This window comes from Schistocerca americana, unplaced genomic scaffold (genome assembly GCF_021461395.2).
Source record: "Schistocerca americana isolate TAMUIC-IGC-003095 unplaced genomic scaffold, iqSchAmer2.1 HiC_scaffold_15, whole genome shotgun sequence".
Classification (NCBI taxonomy): Eukaryota; Metazoa; Arthropoda; class Insecta; order Orthoptera; family Acrididae; genus Schistocerca; species Schistocerca americana.
In genome coordinates this window covers 365,847-382,088 of record NW_025725583.1, presented here as the reverse complement: position 1 = coordinate 382,088, position 16,242 = coordinate 365,847, and the positions used below count along the sequence as shown (strand labels likewise).

At 38.9% G+C, this 16,242-nt stretch overlaps 1 protein-coding gene across 1 annotated transcript in view; it reads right to left on the bottom strand.

The window, feature by feature from the left end:
- Window positions 1-16,242, bottom strand: part of LOC124569467 (pancreatic triacylglycerol lipase-like) — a 123,230-nt gene that overhangs the window by 41,384 nt on the left and 65,604 nt on the right. Inside the window, exons 6-8 of the mRNA XM_047131080.1 lie at window positions 15,981-16,206; window positions 14,227-14,471; window positions 11,994-12,132 (exon numbers count right to left, since the gene is read on the bottom strand). Coding sequence (XP_046987036.1) covers window positions 11,994-12,132; window positions 14,227-14,471; window positions 15,981-16,206 — 610 coding nt within the window. The remainder of the gene's footprint in view (window positions 1-11,993; window positions 12,133-14,226; window positions 14,472-15,980; window positions 16,207-16,242) is intronic.

Genomic DNA, 16,242 nt, shown 5'->3' with positions numbered 1-16,242 from the left:
CCATTCTCTATGATAACTGCTTAACTTTTCTCATTCCACACTACTGAAGATTATTTACCATAATAGGAATGCTATGTATGACTGAACAAATGCTATTATTTTTTAAAAAATACACTCCTGGAAATTGAAATAAGAACACCGTGAATTCATTGTCCCAGGAAGGGGAAACTTTATTGACACATTCCTGGGGTCAGATACATCACATGATCACACTGACAGAACCACAGGCACATAGACACAGGCAACAGAGCATGCACAATGTCGGCACTAGTACAGTGTATATCCACCTTTCGCAGCAATGCAGGCTGCTATTCTCCCATGGAGACGATCGTAGAGATGCTGGATGTAGTCCTGTGGAACGGCTTGCCATGCCATTTCCACCTGGTGCCTCAGATGGACCAGCGTTCGTGCTGGACGTGCAGACCGCGTGAGACGACGCTTCATCCAGTCCCAAACATGCTCAATGGGGGACAGATCCGGAGATCTTGCTGGCCAGGGTAGTTGACTTACACCTTCTAGAGCACGTTGGGTGGCACGGGATACATGCGGACGTGCATTGTCCTGTTCGAACAGCAAGTTCCCTTGCCGGTCTAGGAATGGTAGAACGATGGGTTCGATGACGGTTTGGATGTACCGTGCACTATTCAGTGTCCCCTCGACGATCACCAGTGGTGTACGGCCAGTGTAGGAGATCGCTCCCCACACCATGATGCCGGGTGTTGGCCCTGTGTGCCTCGGTCGTATGCAGTCCTGATTGTGGCGCTCACCTGCATGGCGCCAAACACGCATATGACCATCATTGGCACCAAGGCAGAAGCGACTCTCATCGCTGAAGACGACACGTCTCCATTCGTCCCTCCATTCACGCCTGTCGCGACACCACTGGAGGCGGGCTGCACGATGTTGGGGCGTGAGCGGAAGACAGCCTAACGGTGTGCGGGACCGTAGCCCAGCTTCATGGAGATGGTTGCGAATGGTCCTCGCCGATACCCCAGGAGCAACAGTGTCCCTAATTTGCTGGGAAGTGGCGGTGCGGTCCCCTACGGCACTGTGTAGGATCCTACGGTCTTGGCGTGCATCCGTGCGTCGCTGCGGTCCGGTCCCAGGTCGACGGGCACGTGCACCTTCCGCCGACCACTGGCGACAACATCGATGTACTGTGGAGACCTCACGCCCCACGTGTTGAGCAATTCGGCGGTACGTCCACCCGGCCTCCCGCATGCCCACTATACGCCCTCGCTCAAAGTCCGTCAACTGCACATATGGTTCACGTCCACGCTGTTGCGGCATGCTACCAGTGTTAAAGACTGCGATGGAGCTCCGTATGCCACAGCAAACTGGCTGACACTGACGGCGGCGGTGCACAAATGCTGCGCAGCTAGCGCCATTCGACGGCCAACACCGCGGTTCCTGGTGTGTCCGCTGTGCCGTGCGTGTGATCATTGCTTGTACAGCCCTCTCGCAGTGTCCGGAGCAAGTATGGTGGGTCTGACACACCGGTGTCAATGTGTTCTTTTTTCCATTTCCAGGAGTGTAGAAACCAATGTTCACAAAATTGGGCATTCATTGTTCATTTGATTTAAATTAGCTATTGTTGACTGGATGACTTGGGTTAGCTCTTTCCACTGACATTTCTTACTCATTATGTATGTAATGGAACTATGTTAACTCAATGGTCCTCATTTTCAGTGGATTTCATGGCTACAAATGTAACATCAGTAACATATACTTGAAGGTTTTTCAGGTAATTAGCTGGCTTAAATCAGTGATATTGTTCATAATATTATAAACATTGTTAATTTCATGGCTCTGATTCTGCAGAATTTTTCTAGCACCTTCCTCTCAGAATAAAGCACTCACAATGCACTCTACTTTACTTATCCAGATGGAATATAATAAGTTAAGTGAATACATATATGGACACTTCAGGTCTGAGCCTGCTCATTTCCCTACAATACAGAACAGCCCCAGATTTATGATATTTCTGAACCACGGCTAAAACTAGATAGTGGCACCCCCCTCCCCCCACTCATGAGAGTTTAGGACAGGACATCAAAAATTAAAAAAAAAAAAAAAACAATTTTTCAAAAATATGTTCATTCCATAGTGCGCATCTTCCTGAAGAGTTTGATATATAAGAAATATATGTTTGTTGGTCTTCAGTGTGCCAAAGTCCAGTTCCACACCTCTTCTCACAGCTTTCTTCTATCACACATCACTGTGTTTTGCTCTGAGAAATTTAAATGTGTATATTTTGCAATGGAAGGCATCAAACCTATATTCAGGACATTGGAAATTAAAATGTCCTTAAAGAATACTCACAATTAATGTTGTGTGGGATTATTTGTGACTGGAAGAATAAGAATTCTTCAGAAAATTTGCTCTCTTTATTGCCTATTAACTAATAACTGACTCTTTTATGTGAAATAAAACTGAATATAGGAAACATAAAAGCATTAAAAAGCAAGAAACAAGCAATACAGTGCACATTTCTTCAACCCTTAGGTCTCAGCATTTTTTCCTCTCCAATCTTGCTACAGCTTTACATGGCATGCTTTCCTTTCTGCAAAAGAATCTATTACCTCATCAAAGTACATCAACCATTTTGCTACATGAAAAATCAAAATGTCATTGTTTAATACTGAAAAAACTTTTCATACGAATAGTACCCAAGACTGATGTGGTTTCTCTATTTGATTACATCTGTTTTGTCACTGTCTGCTAGGTAAAACAAAATAGGCATTTTTAATATTGCAGCAACTGTAACACATACCAAATAAGTGAGACTGTTTTGACACAAACGGTCATTTTTATCTATCTCATTTGCATAAGTAACACCACAGAACATAATTCACGAAGTATCAATAGCAAATGCCTATTGGGCCTAAGAGAAGCAAAAAGTCTTAGGTTATGAAATAGTTCCATATTTCATTCATATGCTCCAGTTTCTCAACCATGAGATTGAATAGTAGTAGTATTAAATTTTTATATAAATTTGGAATCATCATATTCTTCAATATAATTTGTGTGATGTCACCATTTCTTCTGCTTCCTCATTCTAACAATGAATCTTGTCACCACTAACTCCGTAACTATTCCTGCCATTGTCAAAACTTATTCTCCTGTTAACTTCACTAACCCTTCCACAATCACCACTTTAGTTATCCCACTTTTATTCTCCAGTTAGGTGTTATTATGTGTTCGTACAACGTGTTTTCTATGCTATTTCAAGAATAGAACAACTGACTGTTAACCAGGGACTTTACAACTGGCTCTTAGTAGTGTAGCAATCTGACAAAAATTTTCTGTCAAAATTTCATTTTCTTGGATACACCGAGAAGATAATATGTTACCTTACTTACCTGTTATTCCTGTCAGTCATTTATTTCCACACTGGTAGTCAGAATCTATGGATTTTGCTAATAATTATAGCAATGCTTATCATTCACACACCTCATCAACCACATAAACAAACAGCAATTGGCATTCATCCGTTTGGGCTTATTCAGCTCAGCTCTTATAGCCCTGTCCCCTTTTGTCTGCAGAAAAGTTTTTATTTCTAGATGCGACAGGGATTCCCCTCTGGCAGAGACATCATGTGCACTATGTACACATTCAAAAATCAACTTATCCATTCAGATATCAACTTAGAACATGTTCAGTACTGTTCAAAAACCAACAAGGATTCATTTCAAAATCATATGAGCAATTGATAGATCAACATGCACTGGAGGCTAGTTGCTTTGTGAAACATGGTCTTTTTCAGGTATATGAATTTACCCCCCTGAAATTTACCCCCCACCCCACCCCCACCCCCCACCATCCGGGCATGATACAGAACCAGCAAATATCTACTGTGCACACTGATATTATACCCTGCCACAACTCACTGACTACACAGCATTTGTGATATCTATAAACTAATAATTAAAAGATGCTTAAATATTTTACAATAAAGATATAGTCACAAATTTGCACTTATGCTCTACAGCCACCATGTAGCTAGTGTGATATCTTCTAAACTGTTGTTTCAATGAAGAACACTATTAATTTGATTTATCCAATGAAAAATGGGGTTCTCAGAGGCCACATCATTCCCACTTGACATAGATAACTAAATTCAATAAGTCATTTAAATTACAGCTTTGTAGTCCACAACAAGAAAGCAGCTATTCAAGGATGGCAGAGGAACAAAATTCATCAGTATTAGGAAAAGGATGGATCACAGAGACCCAAAGTGCTGATGTGTAGTCTTGCAGTTGGCAATACGTGTGATATATAATGACGATATAGCAGTTAAAGTTGATCAAGGTTGATTAAAATAGAGACCTTAAAAACCAATCGTATAACTGTGAAAGTCGAGGTTGGTGGAAGTTTCAGTGACAGAAATGTACAACCAAGTACTTTGGAGTAGATTTCAATCCAATATGACAGTGTTCAACATATTCCAAGTATGAAAGGTTATCTAAAATTTTTAATAACATTACAGTCCTCGTGAATCCTTGAAAGGGTTTCAGGAAGAGCAAACCGACTGAAACAGCAGTTTATGACTTTTAAGGCAAGTCTTAAATGTTATAGCCAAGATAAATGAAAAGATGAGCTCTTTCTCAACTCATCTAGAGCCTCTGACCTCATCACTAATTACCTGCTGCTTAAGAATTATACAGATATGACATCTGTGGAATAACCTAGAACTGGTTTCAGCTTTGTCTTTCTGTCACGCACAAGGTGGTAGAATAATGTTACAAAAATAGACATTAATTTTCAGGGCATAGGAAATTTAGCTATGCAGTACTTCAAAGCTCTGGGTTAGGCCCATTTTTGTTCTTAATTTTATATAAGATTTACCACAGCACTTGTCAGTGGTTTGATTGAAAATGGTATTAACCATTTATTAAATGATTCGATGAAGCTGATTTACAACAATGATCTCTATGATGACAAGAAGAAGAAATGTCATTTAGTGTCAGTTGTATGGTGGTAAAAACATTAAACAACCAAGTTCATAATTATGAAACATGAAGTAGGAATGATTTTCTAAGACAGCAAGTTTCTATGTCAGAAAAGTGTGATACATCAATCTAAGGTAACATTCACTGCATTGACTGCAGAAATACAATCATAAAACATGAGGTTAATTTAAGAAAGAGTTTCTATCATCAAATAGTTTCTACAGTATTGTGGACCAAAATAAATTATTCACATTGACAAAGGTCTGCCACTTTCTTAAAGGATCTCTATGCTGTGTTTACTACGTCTTTCATATGAAAAAATTTCTACTACTTCTTCATTGATTTAATTGTTTCAGTGACGTTAGGCAACCAGAAACCTGTCAAAATAAGCATGGCAAAGAAGAATAATGATTTTGTAAGTGAAGTTGAGTGTATGAGATGGTCAGAGTCAGTTCAAGGCCATACAGGACCTGCAACACTGACCAACTAATGGCACTAATTCAGAAACATTTATTCACATTTTTTAAATGTGTCAGTTTATTTCCATAATATGTGCAGACAACATACAGGGTGAGTTACCTAACGTTACCACTGGATATATTTCGTAAACCAAATCAAATACTGATGAACCGATTCCACAGACCGAACATGAGGAGAGGGGCTAGTGTAATTGTTTAATACAAACTATACAAAAATGCACAGAAGTATGTTTTTTAACACAAACCTACATTTTTTAAAAATGGAACCACGTTAGATATGTTAGCACATCTGAACATATAAACAAATACGTAATCAGTGCCGTTTGTTGCATTGTAAAATGTTAATTACATCTGGAGATATTGCACCCTAAAGTTGACGCTTGAAACCTCCGACGTTCAGTTGCATGTTGTAACAAACACAGGCCACGGTCGGCGAGCAGCATCTGCAGGGACATGTTTACGATGACGACCGTGTTTACAAGTGTGGCTGTAGTGCACTGTTGTGGTTTGGTCTAGATGCCGCAGTGTTTGCATGTAGCGCTTGCTGCTATTGTTATTCTGCATTCACCTCCGCACGCAGACCAACTGTAGTACACCGTGTTACCAGACGTCTGTGATAGTGTAGTGTTGTAGGAACTGTGACCATGATGTATTCGAACTCAGAAAAGGCGGAGATGATACTCATCTATGGCGAGTGTTGACGAAATGCAGCTGAAGCCTGCAGGGTGTATGCAGAACGGTACCCAGACAAAGAGCATCCAACGTGCTGCACATTGCAAAACATCTACCGCCAACTGTATGCAACAGGTATGGTCGTAGCACGCAAACGGGTCCGTAACAGGCCCATCACAGGAGAAGCGGGTGCAGTTGGTGTGTTAGCTGCTGTTGCCATGAACCCACACATGAGTACACGGGACATTGCGAGAGCCGGTGGACTGAGTCAAAGTAGTGTCATGCGCATACTGCATCGTCACCGCTTTCACCCGTTTCATGTGTCGCTACATCAGCAATTACATGGTGATGACTTTAATCATCGAGTGCAATTTTGTCAATGGGCATTAACAGAGAATGCGTTTCAGTTCTACCTGTTTACCGATGAAGGGGGTTTCACAAACCATGGGGCAGTGAATCTACGGAACATGCATTACTGGTCCGTGGACAATCCTCGCTGGCTCAGACAGGTAGAGCGACAGCAACCATGGACTGTAAATGTATGGTGCGGAATCATTGGCGACCACCTCATTGGTCCTCACTTCATTGCAGGGGCCCAAACAGCTGCAACATACATCACATTTCTACAGAATGATCTGCCAACGTTGCTCAAAAATGTCCCACTGGAAACGCGTCGACGTATGTGGTATCAGCATGATGGTGCACCTGCACATTCCCCAATTAACACTAGGCTGACGCTTGACAGGATGTTCGATGGGCGTTTCATAGGACGTCGAGGACACATAAATTGGCCAGCCCGTTCTCCTGATCTTATACCTCTGGACTTCTTTCTGTGGGGTACGTTAAAGGAGAATGTGTACCGTGATGTGCCTACAACCCCAGTGGATATGAAACAACGTATTGTGGCAGGCTGCGGCGACATTACACCAGATGTACTGCGGCGTGTACGACATTCATTACGCCAGAGATTGCAATTGTGTGCAGCAAATGATGGCCACCACATTGAACATCTATTGGCCTGACATGCCGGGACACACTCTATTCCACTCCGTAATTGAAAATGGAAACCATTTGTGTACGTGTACCTCACCCCTCGTGGTAATGTACATGTGCGTCAGTGAAAAAGACCAATAAAAAGGTGTTAGCATGTGGACGTAATGTGCTGTTCCAGTCTCTTCTGTACCTAAGGTCCATCACTGTTCCCTTTGGATCCCTACGTAATTCGGTGCTCTCCGATACACACGATCAAACAGTGGAGGAGTGGTACTCAAGCATCAATTTTAGGTTACAATATCTCCGGATGTAATTAACATTTTACAATGCAACCAATGGCACTGATTACATATTTGTTTATATGTTCAGATGTGCTAACAAAACTAATGGGGTTCCATTTAAAAAAAACATAGGTTTGTGTTAAAAAACATACTTCCGTGCATTTTTTTATGGTTTGTATTAACCAATTACACTAGCCCCTCTCCTTACGTTCGGTCTGCGGAATCGATTCGTCAGTATTTGATGTGGTTTACGAAATATATCCAGCGGTAATGTTAGGTGACTCACCCTGTATAACAAAATTTTATTTTACTAATTTAATCACTAACAGATGCTAAATGGAATTTTGTTTTTTTCTGAGATGCTAAGCACTTTGGTTTCTGAATCTTTGCCTGATTAGCATAACCTACAATAATCAAGACAATATCACCACCAATCAAAAGCAACTTTTATTAGTTTCATACACATAATGAAGCAAAACCAGTTTTTATATAGGTAATTTGTTAAATGTTTTGTGTTCCTTCCTAATAAGAAAATTGTTAATCCAATGAGATGGCTCTGCACTTAAGTGTTATGACTATCAGATCATCATGATAAGTACTGTCTCAGTTCAGTCTCACGTCGTTCAGAGTAGGTTCTCCTGGTCAGCCTCAATTGATTTTCAGGCACGTACTACTGCTTATCTAGGCATTGAGGCCTGAATACATATTTCCACCTCATGTTTTTCACAAACAGTATTAAGACAATATGGAAAAACAAATTTAAGATAGAATACTGTTTGTGCACACATTTAAACAATTGTACATCCACTTATAGATGTTACCATTGGTCATCCTGTTTAGACAAAACAACACAGAGAAGGACATTAATAGGAGAAAAAAGGAGAAAGGAATATTGTGGATTATCCATCACCGCAGTTTGTATCAAGTGTCTCAGTGCCCTAATAAAAATTTAGCCATTGTCCGCCTTAAAAATTTTAGACCTCTGGATGGAACAATATATTGTAATGCCCTCCATAGGACTTTGCCACACAGTTAACTATCCCAAACCATTGGTTATAAAACCCCGATCTATGTTGAACTTAGCACTTAGCACAGTGATGTATCTAAATGTGTTAAACTTTTGAAAAATGGATGATTTTTTTAAAATGTAATGAAACATGGAAGGCAAACAAGCTGTAAGTGCACTCAGACTGAACGTAAAGTTAGTGAAGAAACAAAAAACAGGGTTGCAAAAGCAGCACTAAGTGCACACTTAATTCAAATGAATTGCTTTCAGATTTTAGGAGTATTTGTCTTGTCCATTTGGTTTGCTTAGCAACCTATGTTTTTAAGTGTGATGAAAGATTTATTAACAAAAAATATAAAGTAAACAATCCCCACTGAAAATATTTAGGCATAAGTTCGTAATAATGCACAGCAGACCAGAGTGGAACAGAACATGTAAATAAAACACTTCTTTTACAATTCTGAATATGTAACCTGTGATTTAGTAAATTAAAATTATGATGAATGTATTCAAACATTTGAAAATACAAATGATTTTACAACAATGAACTATTACTTCCAGTGTTTTAAAAATATACAACACTCATACACATGCAATACTAAACAGTATTATTATTTTCAATTCAAAATGGCTTATTTTCCTCTTAAAAATGGGCAAAGCATTTGTGGGGCCTGCAGTATGTGGTATGTGAATGAATTGCCTCTGACAATAGAAGATTTTCATTGAATTTATGATACACATATCTGCTTCCACATACTATTAGCTCTTTCTTTCTGCCAAATTGTAGAAAATGGCTTTTCTACATCTTTGAACAAATGATCCAAGGATAATAATAACGTGGAGGCCCGGGAAAAGAATAGGCCTCCAGTATGTTCTGCCAGTCATAAAAGACGACGAAAAGAACAAACCACTAATAGGGCTAACCCCCCTTTTAGTGTGATTAGTTGGTTTGGGACAGAACTAAAGAAGCCTCGGACAAGCGCCGTCATGGTCGGGGACGACGCTTGAACCCTATGCCCGCCCACAATGGTAATGACACTGCTAGCCAACTGGAAAATGATTTAAATCCAAATAGAGGTGTTTTGCAGGATATGCTTCCTGCAACCACTCTAGAAGGAAAACCAAGACAGAGGATGAGATGGTCAGATGAAGGTAACCGACACCTCATGTTCTGTTATTACCAAGCAACAAACTTAGGAGCAAACACAACTGGATACAGATCACAAGTATACACAACATTTATTACCAGATACCCAGAATTAAAGTTTTTAACAGAACAATGACTAGCTGATCAGATCCGTGTAATAATCAAAAATAACAGGATACCCTAGTCAGAATTAGAAAACATCAAACAACAAGTACAACAAATACTAGAACAAAATAATGTGCAATCAGAAGAAGAAGAAAATACAGTAATGGACTCAAACATCTCAGAGCAAACAAACAAAGAACAACACGCGTCAATTAAACAATCAGAGGAAAACGAAATCTTAAGACAGCCACCAGAACAAGCACAAATACAACATAAAGTGACACACATGTTAGACGTAGAAGAAAAATTTCAGCTGACGTATATAGAATACAAAGACACAAATACAGACATTAGACCATTCTTGCATAGACCACCAAATAAACCACAAGTCGAAACAACAATAAAAACGTTACTTCTGGTCAAAAATGGAAAGTGACACGGACCTTGATCAAGCATGACTTCCTTTTAACTGTACGGTATATGTTATATTGCATTTAGTAACTTTCGGGTAATTGAACATGTATCAATAATGACGGATTTCTGTAGTTGTATATATAAGTTTGGATGTAGCTGTATTGCATTGATGTACTGGTGGATATGGTGTGGTATGACTCCTGTAGTTGATAGTATAATTGGTATAATGTCAACTTTATCCTGATGCCACATGTCCTTGACTTCCTCAGCTAGTTGGATGTATTTTTTAATTTTTTCTCCTGTTTTCTTCTGTATATTTGTTGTATTGGGTATGGATATTTCGATGAGTTGTGTTAATTTCTTCTTTTTATTGGTGAGTATGATGTCAGGTTTGTTATGTGGTGTCGTTTTATCTGTTATAATGGTTGTGTTCCAGTATAATTTGTATTCATCATTCTCCAGTACATTTTGTGGTGCATACTTGTATGTCGGAACGTGTAGTTTTATTAGTTTATGTTGTATGGCAAGTTGTTGATGTATTATTTTTGCTACATTGTCATGTCTTCTGGGGTATTCTGTATTTGCTAGTATTGTACATCCACTTGTGATGTGATCTACTGTTTCTATTTGTAGTTTGCAAAGTCTGCATTTATCTGTTGTGGTATTGGGATCTTTAATAATATGCTTGCTGTAATATCTGGTATTTATTGTTTGATCCTGTATTGCAATCATGAATCCTTCCATCTCACTGTATATATTGGCTTTTCTTAGCCATGTGTTGGATGTGTCTTGATCTGTGTGTGGCTGTGTTAGATGATACGGGTGCTTGCCATGAAGTGTTTTCTTTTTCCAATTTACTTTCTTCGTATCTGTTATTATTGTTATTATTATTATTATTATTATTATTATTATTATTATTAACTTACTGGTAGTGAAACCTATATCCTCAAACAAAAAGATATGATGTAATTCCAGTCCAGCAATCTGTTCAGTGGTTAACAACAAGCCCTGCACATCTGCCAAGGTTTAGTTGACTAACTGAATTTGATTACTGCCATCTGATAAGTTAATGCATAGACTAACATTGTGATTGAAGAATGTGTACCCACAGCATTTGGTTTCACACTATAAACAGGTAACTCATGTGGTAGCAATTGTCCATGACTGTTTTAAATTACCCCATGCACCAAACAAAAACATGTAAATATTAAACACGCAGTAGTGGAAAACAGTGGCTACACAATATAACTGAGGCATTTGAAATTTTTTTGGCATAGTATTTGGCATAGTGGCATTGCCGACAGTTTTAGTAAGTTCTTTAATTGTCTTCCAATTACAAATAGAATATAGAAGTTTAATGACAGCTAATTTTAATGCAGTCTACAGAGTTTGTGCCAGACAGGTATGTCTCTCTGTTAACGCACATATTGACTAGTATCACATCTCTAAAGGATTTTTTCCATAACTGGATCTATAATTAACCCTTTCATTCACTTACCAAGTTTTAATGATGGATGTATGTTTCAGGCCAATCACACAATATGTACAGATTATAGAAGATACTGATTATAGACTATGCTCATGACTTCACTGCTGCAATACTACATAGATGTTCAGCTTGTATATGACTCAGATTACTGAGAGTGCTTTGTTAAAGGAAATAGTCAGTCAATTCTTTGAGTAATCCTTCATTTATTTTGACTCCATACAAGTCATATATGCACTTAGGCTGAAGATTCACCCATTGAAACACTACATATGAACTGTGACAATCCATTAAATAATTGGGCACAAAAATTTGGGAGCTTACCTTCAAAAACAAAATGATAATCAACACTAGTGTTAAATTCTGAATAAGAAATAAATAGAGGTACATAATGAATCACAAAACAACAGTCTGGAAGTCGGGTACAGTAAAAAAATCACTGTGAAAAATTTACTTACGACAGTATGGATACTCCTTTCCAGTGGTGACAAAGTATTTGCTTCCTGGTGAAATAACTGCATTTGGTAACTGCTCATCAGCTCGAAGGCCCATTATGGCACAGCTGCTTGAATTGTCATGGCATGAGAAACACTGCCCCTGAAAACATTGACAATAATGTCTCATAGAACTCACTAGCAAAAACTAGATGTATCTATTGCAGTCTACCTTTTTCTGACAGGACAGATAGTATGCAGTGCTTTTTCATTATGTTAAGTCAGAAGAAAACTCAAACATGTCTCAGGGGAAATATCTGTAGGAAAATCCTCAGAACTTCTTGCAGTAAAAAATTTGTAACGAAAATGTAGGGTACATGCAATAACACTGAAAAATTGAGTTTTCATATGTACACTGTGTGATCAAAAGTATCTGGGCACCTTCAAAAACATTCATTTTTCATATTAGGTGCATTGTGCTGCCACCTACTGCCATGTACTCCATATCAGCGACCTCAGTAGTCAGACTACGTCAGAGCAGAATGGGGAGCTCCATTGAACTCTCAGACTTTGAACGTGGTCAGATGATTGGGTGTCATTTGTGTCATAAATCAGTACGTGAGATTTCCACACTCCTAAACATCCCTAGGTCCACTGTTTCCGATGCGACAGTGAAGTGGAAACATGAATAGATATGTACAGCACAAAATCATACAGGTTGACCTTTTCTGTTGACTGCTGACAGTTGAAGAGGGTTGTAATGTGTAATAGGCAGACATCTATCCAGACCATCACACAAGAATTCCAAACTGCGTCAGGAGAAAACTTGGATTTCATGGTTGAGCGACTACTCATAAGCCACACATCATGCCGGTAAATGCCAAACAACGCCTTGCTTGGTGTAAAGAGCATAAACATTGGACGATTGAATCGTGGAAAAACATTGTGTGGAGTGACAAATCACGGCACACAATGTGGTGATCCAATGTCAGGGTGTGGGTATGAAAAATGCCAAGTGAACGTCATTGCCAGCACGTGTAGTGCCAACATCTTTCAACATGATTGAGCACTTGTTCATAATGCACGGTCTGTGGCAGAGTGGTTATGCAACAATAACATCCCTGTAATGGACTGGCCTGCACAGAGTCCTAACCTGAACCCTATAGAACACCTTTGGGATGTTTTGGAACACCAACTTCATGCCAGGCCTCACCAACCGACATCGATACCTCTCCTCAGTGCAGCACTCTGTGAAGAATGGGCTGCCATTCCCCAAGAAGCCTTACAGCACCTGACTGAACACATGCCTGTGAGAGTGGAAGCTGTCATCAAGGCTAAGAGTGAACCTGAATTCCAGCATTACCGATGGAGTGCACCACGAACTTGTAAATCATTTTCAGCCAGATGTGCAGGTACTTTTGATCACATACTGTATATGGGTAACAATCACAAACTATAAACTTTTTACTGTTTTCTCAAACAAAAATAAGTAAACAACAATAATTCAGAAGTACCAAAGTGCATATAAAATTTTAATATCTGTTGTATGAGAGGTTGGGTTGGTAACTTAAAAAGCAATTATTTTTATGTCATAGAATGCTTTCTAATTATAAGAATACTGGATGTATGCATTTTTTTATTACCTTTTTTACCTGTTGATTTAATTTAGTCACTCGGAAATACATGCATATTATATTGAAACAAAACAATGAATCACTGTGGAAACAGGGTGCATAGGGAAATCAAAGTCATAGAGCAACAAAACATGTCAATAAAAGTTAAAGAAAATGGAAATTCCATATTTAAACTAAACATGACTGAATCAGATATCACATGAATACAAACAGCACTGCCCTAAATAGACCCTAACAAAATAATTATGTAAAAACTATGTAACCTTAATAGAAGATAAAGCCCAGTAAATGAGTGGAAAAACTAAAGTGAATCCAGGAAGTCAAATATTAAAAGTTTCATTCTTAAGTGTTTGTAAAGCCCCATTCATGCATCATTCTGCTACGGGTAATATTTTATCCCATTCTCTTTCCTACTTACCACTGGCCAGCTGAGCTGTCACACTCACTATGCACTGCAGTCACATTTACATGAATTTTACTATCACACAGAGAAATTACCAAAATGTCATACAATTCTTTACATGGTTAGAGAAGAAAAAAATGACTTTCTCACAAAAGTACCATTTTTAGCAATAGTGTAACATACATCATCAAGGATTTGTCAGAATATGATTGACACATACCTGTAAAAACTTCTGATATGAGTCACACCTGTGGGCAATATATGGACATTCACCATTGATAGAATCTGTGAAGAGTTTTATCGCTCGTATGTGATTACAGGCAACTAATACCCGGCTTGCTTCCTCCAGACCTTCCTTAATTAGTGTAAGAGGCAAAGGAGTTTCTGTAAGGTCACAGCCAGGTTGCTCCTTTCCATTATTTGGGTAGAAATCAATATGGCCACAAGGTTGGCTCATGCCGTAGCCTGAAAAACAATTTTTTAGATGAATCACACTCTCAGCCTTACATTTTAAATAAAACTAATCTATAAGTACATATACTGCCATTAATGAATGCTAATCAATTAGAAATTATATATATTTGTCTGTTGTATTGTCAAAATGATAGAGGTAAACCCTTCACAATTTGTACAACTTCAACACTTTTAGTAAGACATTCTAGTAACCTCCAATGCAAGTCAAGGTATTTGCAACCATTTTGGGGTGGTCTGCTCTGGCTGTTACCTGGTGTTGTTACTTGCCCTCAAGGTGCTCAGTTGATTTATTATCATGGTACAGGGCCAAATGTCTTACTTCATTCAACGTTGAAAATTGGTGTCCCCTGCTCTTTGCTATTAGCAGCACTGCACTGTCAAAACTGTTATCACATCTCAAGTTGTTTCCTTAGCAGAGAACTGTCTGATATATTTTGGCACTCAGACTTCCAAGAACTGAATCCAGGACTAAACTATAAAAATCAGGCACAAATCATAATGCTCATCTCTCATCTTTCATAGTGGGAACAATGTACAATGTAAGTAATGTTCAATTGAAATTTATCTGGACTATATACATAAACTAAGAACACCACAATGCTTCACCTCCCATTACAGTGTTTTTCCACTAATCTATGGTTCACAGGTGATCTGTTCCACATCACTCCAGTCAGCAACAGTCATTTAGTTTCATGATAACTGCTGTTTATGTGGCACAGCTTGCCCACTGTATCCAAAGGAAAACACCTCTAAGATAATGATACAGTTATGACATCACTTCTAAATATCAATCCAAAGTTTGGTAGTATGGACACAATAGTTTGACTGGATCCAGTCAAGCTTCGAACTGCAGATCAGGCCCAATAGTCACTCATTACAGTATAGCTGTGTGTGTGTGTGTTTGTGTGTGTGTGTAGGGCCTGTTAGCTCTGACAAAGGGTTCATCTGAAACCAGCAACATTCTTGTGCTTGTCTATGTACCTGTTGATGACTCACTGCCTCAACTATATATTAAGCTGTTATTTTTACTCATTACATTATTTGTGAGTGATAAGTGTGCTTCAAATGTAGTGTCACCAACAGACAGACAGACAGACAGACAGACAGAGAGAGAGAGAGAGAGAGAGAGAGAGAGAGAGAGAGAGAGAGACCAGGTGCCAGCACACAGCATACTCCATTCTAGTAACTCCAGTACTCCAGTGGGGGATTGCAGAGCAGGGCAGGATTACTCAGTGCAATGACACACACATTCTGGCTATCAGAAACTGTGGTACAATATTATCTCTTACTCCTGCCACCAATTATTGGGAATGAGAAGTTTTGAAGTCTGAAAGAAACTAACATTTTTAGTACTTCACAAGTGCATACAATGGTTATTTTCTGTCAGTAGACAGGATAGTTTCCTCAAGACACCTCTGGTCCCATAGAAGTTCTTACAATATTTTGCATGCATTCAGTATGAAAGATAAAATGTATAATATTAAATAAAAATGAACACACCTAACAAGAATATAGATTTTCCATCAGTGTGTATAACATCAACAAATTTTGCATCACTTGGATCAAGGCGTACAAATGTAGGCAATCCCTGGAAATAAGGCTCTGCAGGGTCAAGGCCAGTGATGCGACCTAGGCCATTAATCCTCTCTCCTGCATAACCAGCTGTGTGTGCACCCAAGCTGTGGCCAATCATATGCACATCTCCAGGATCAAGGCCGAAGTTTGCCTAAAAAATAAAGAAATAATAATATTTTAGGTACAA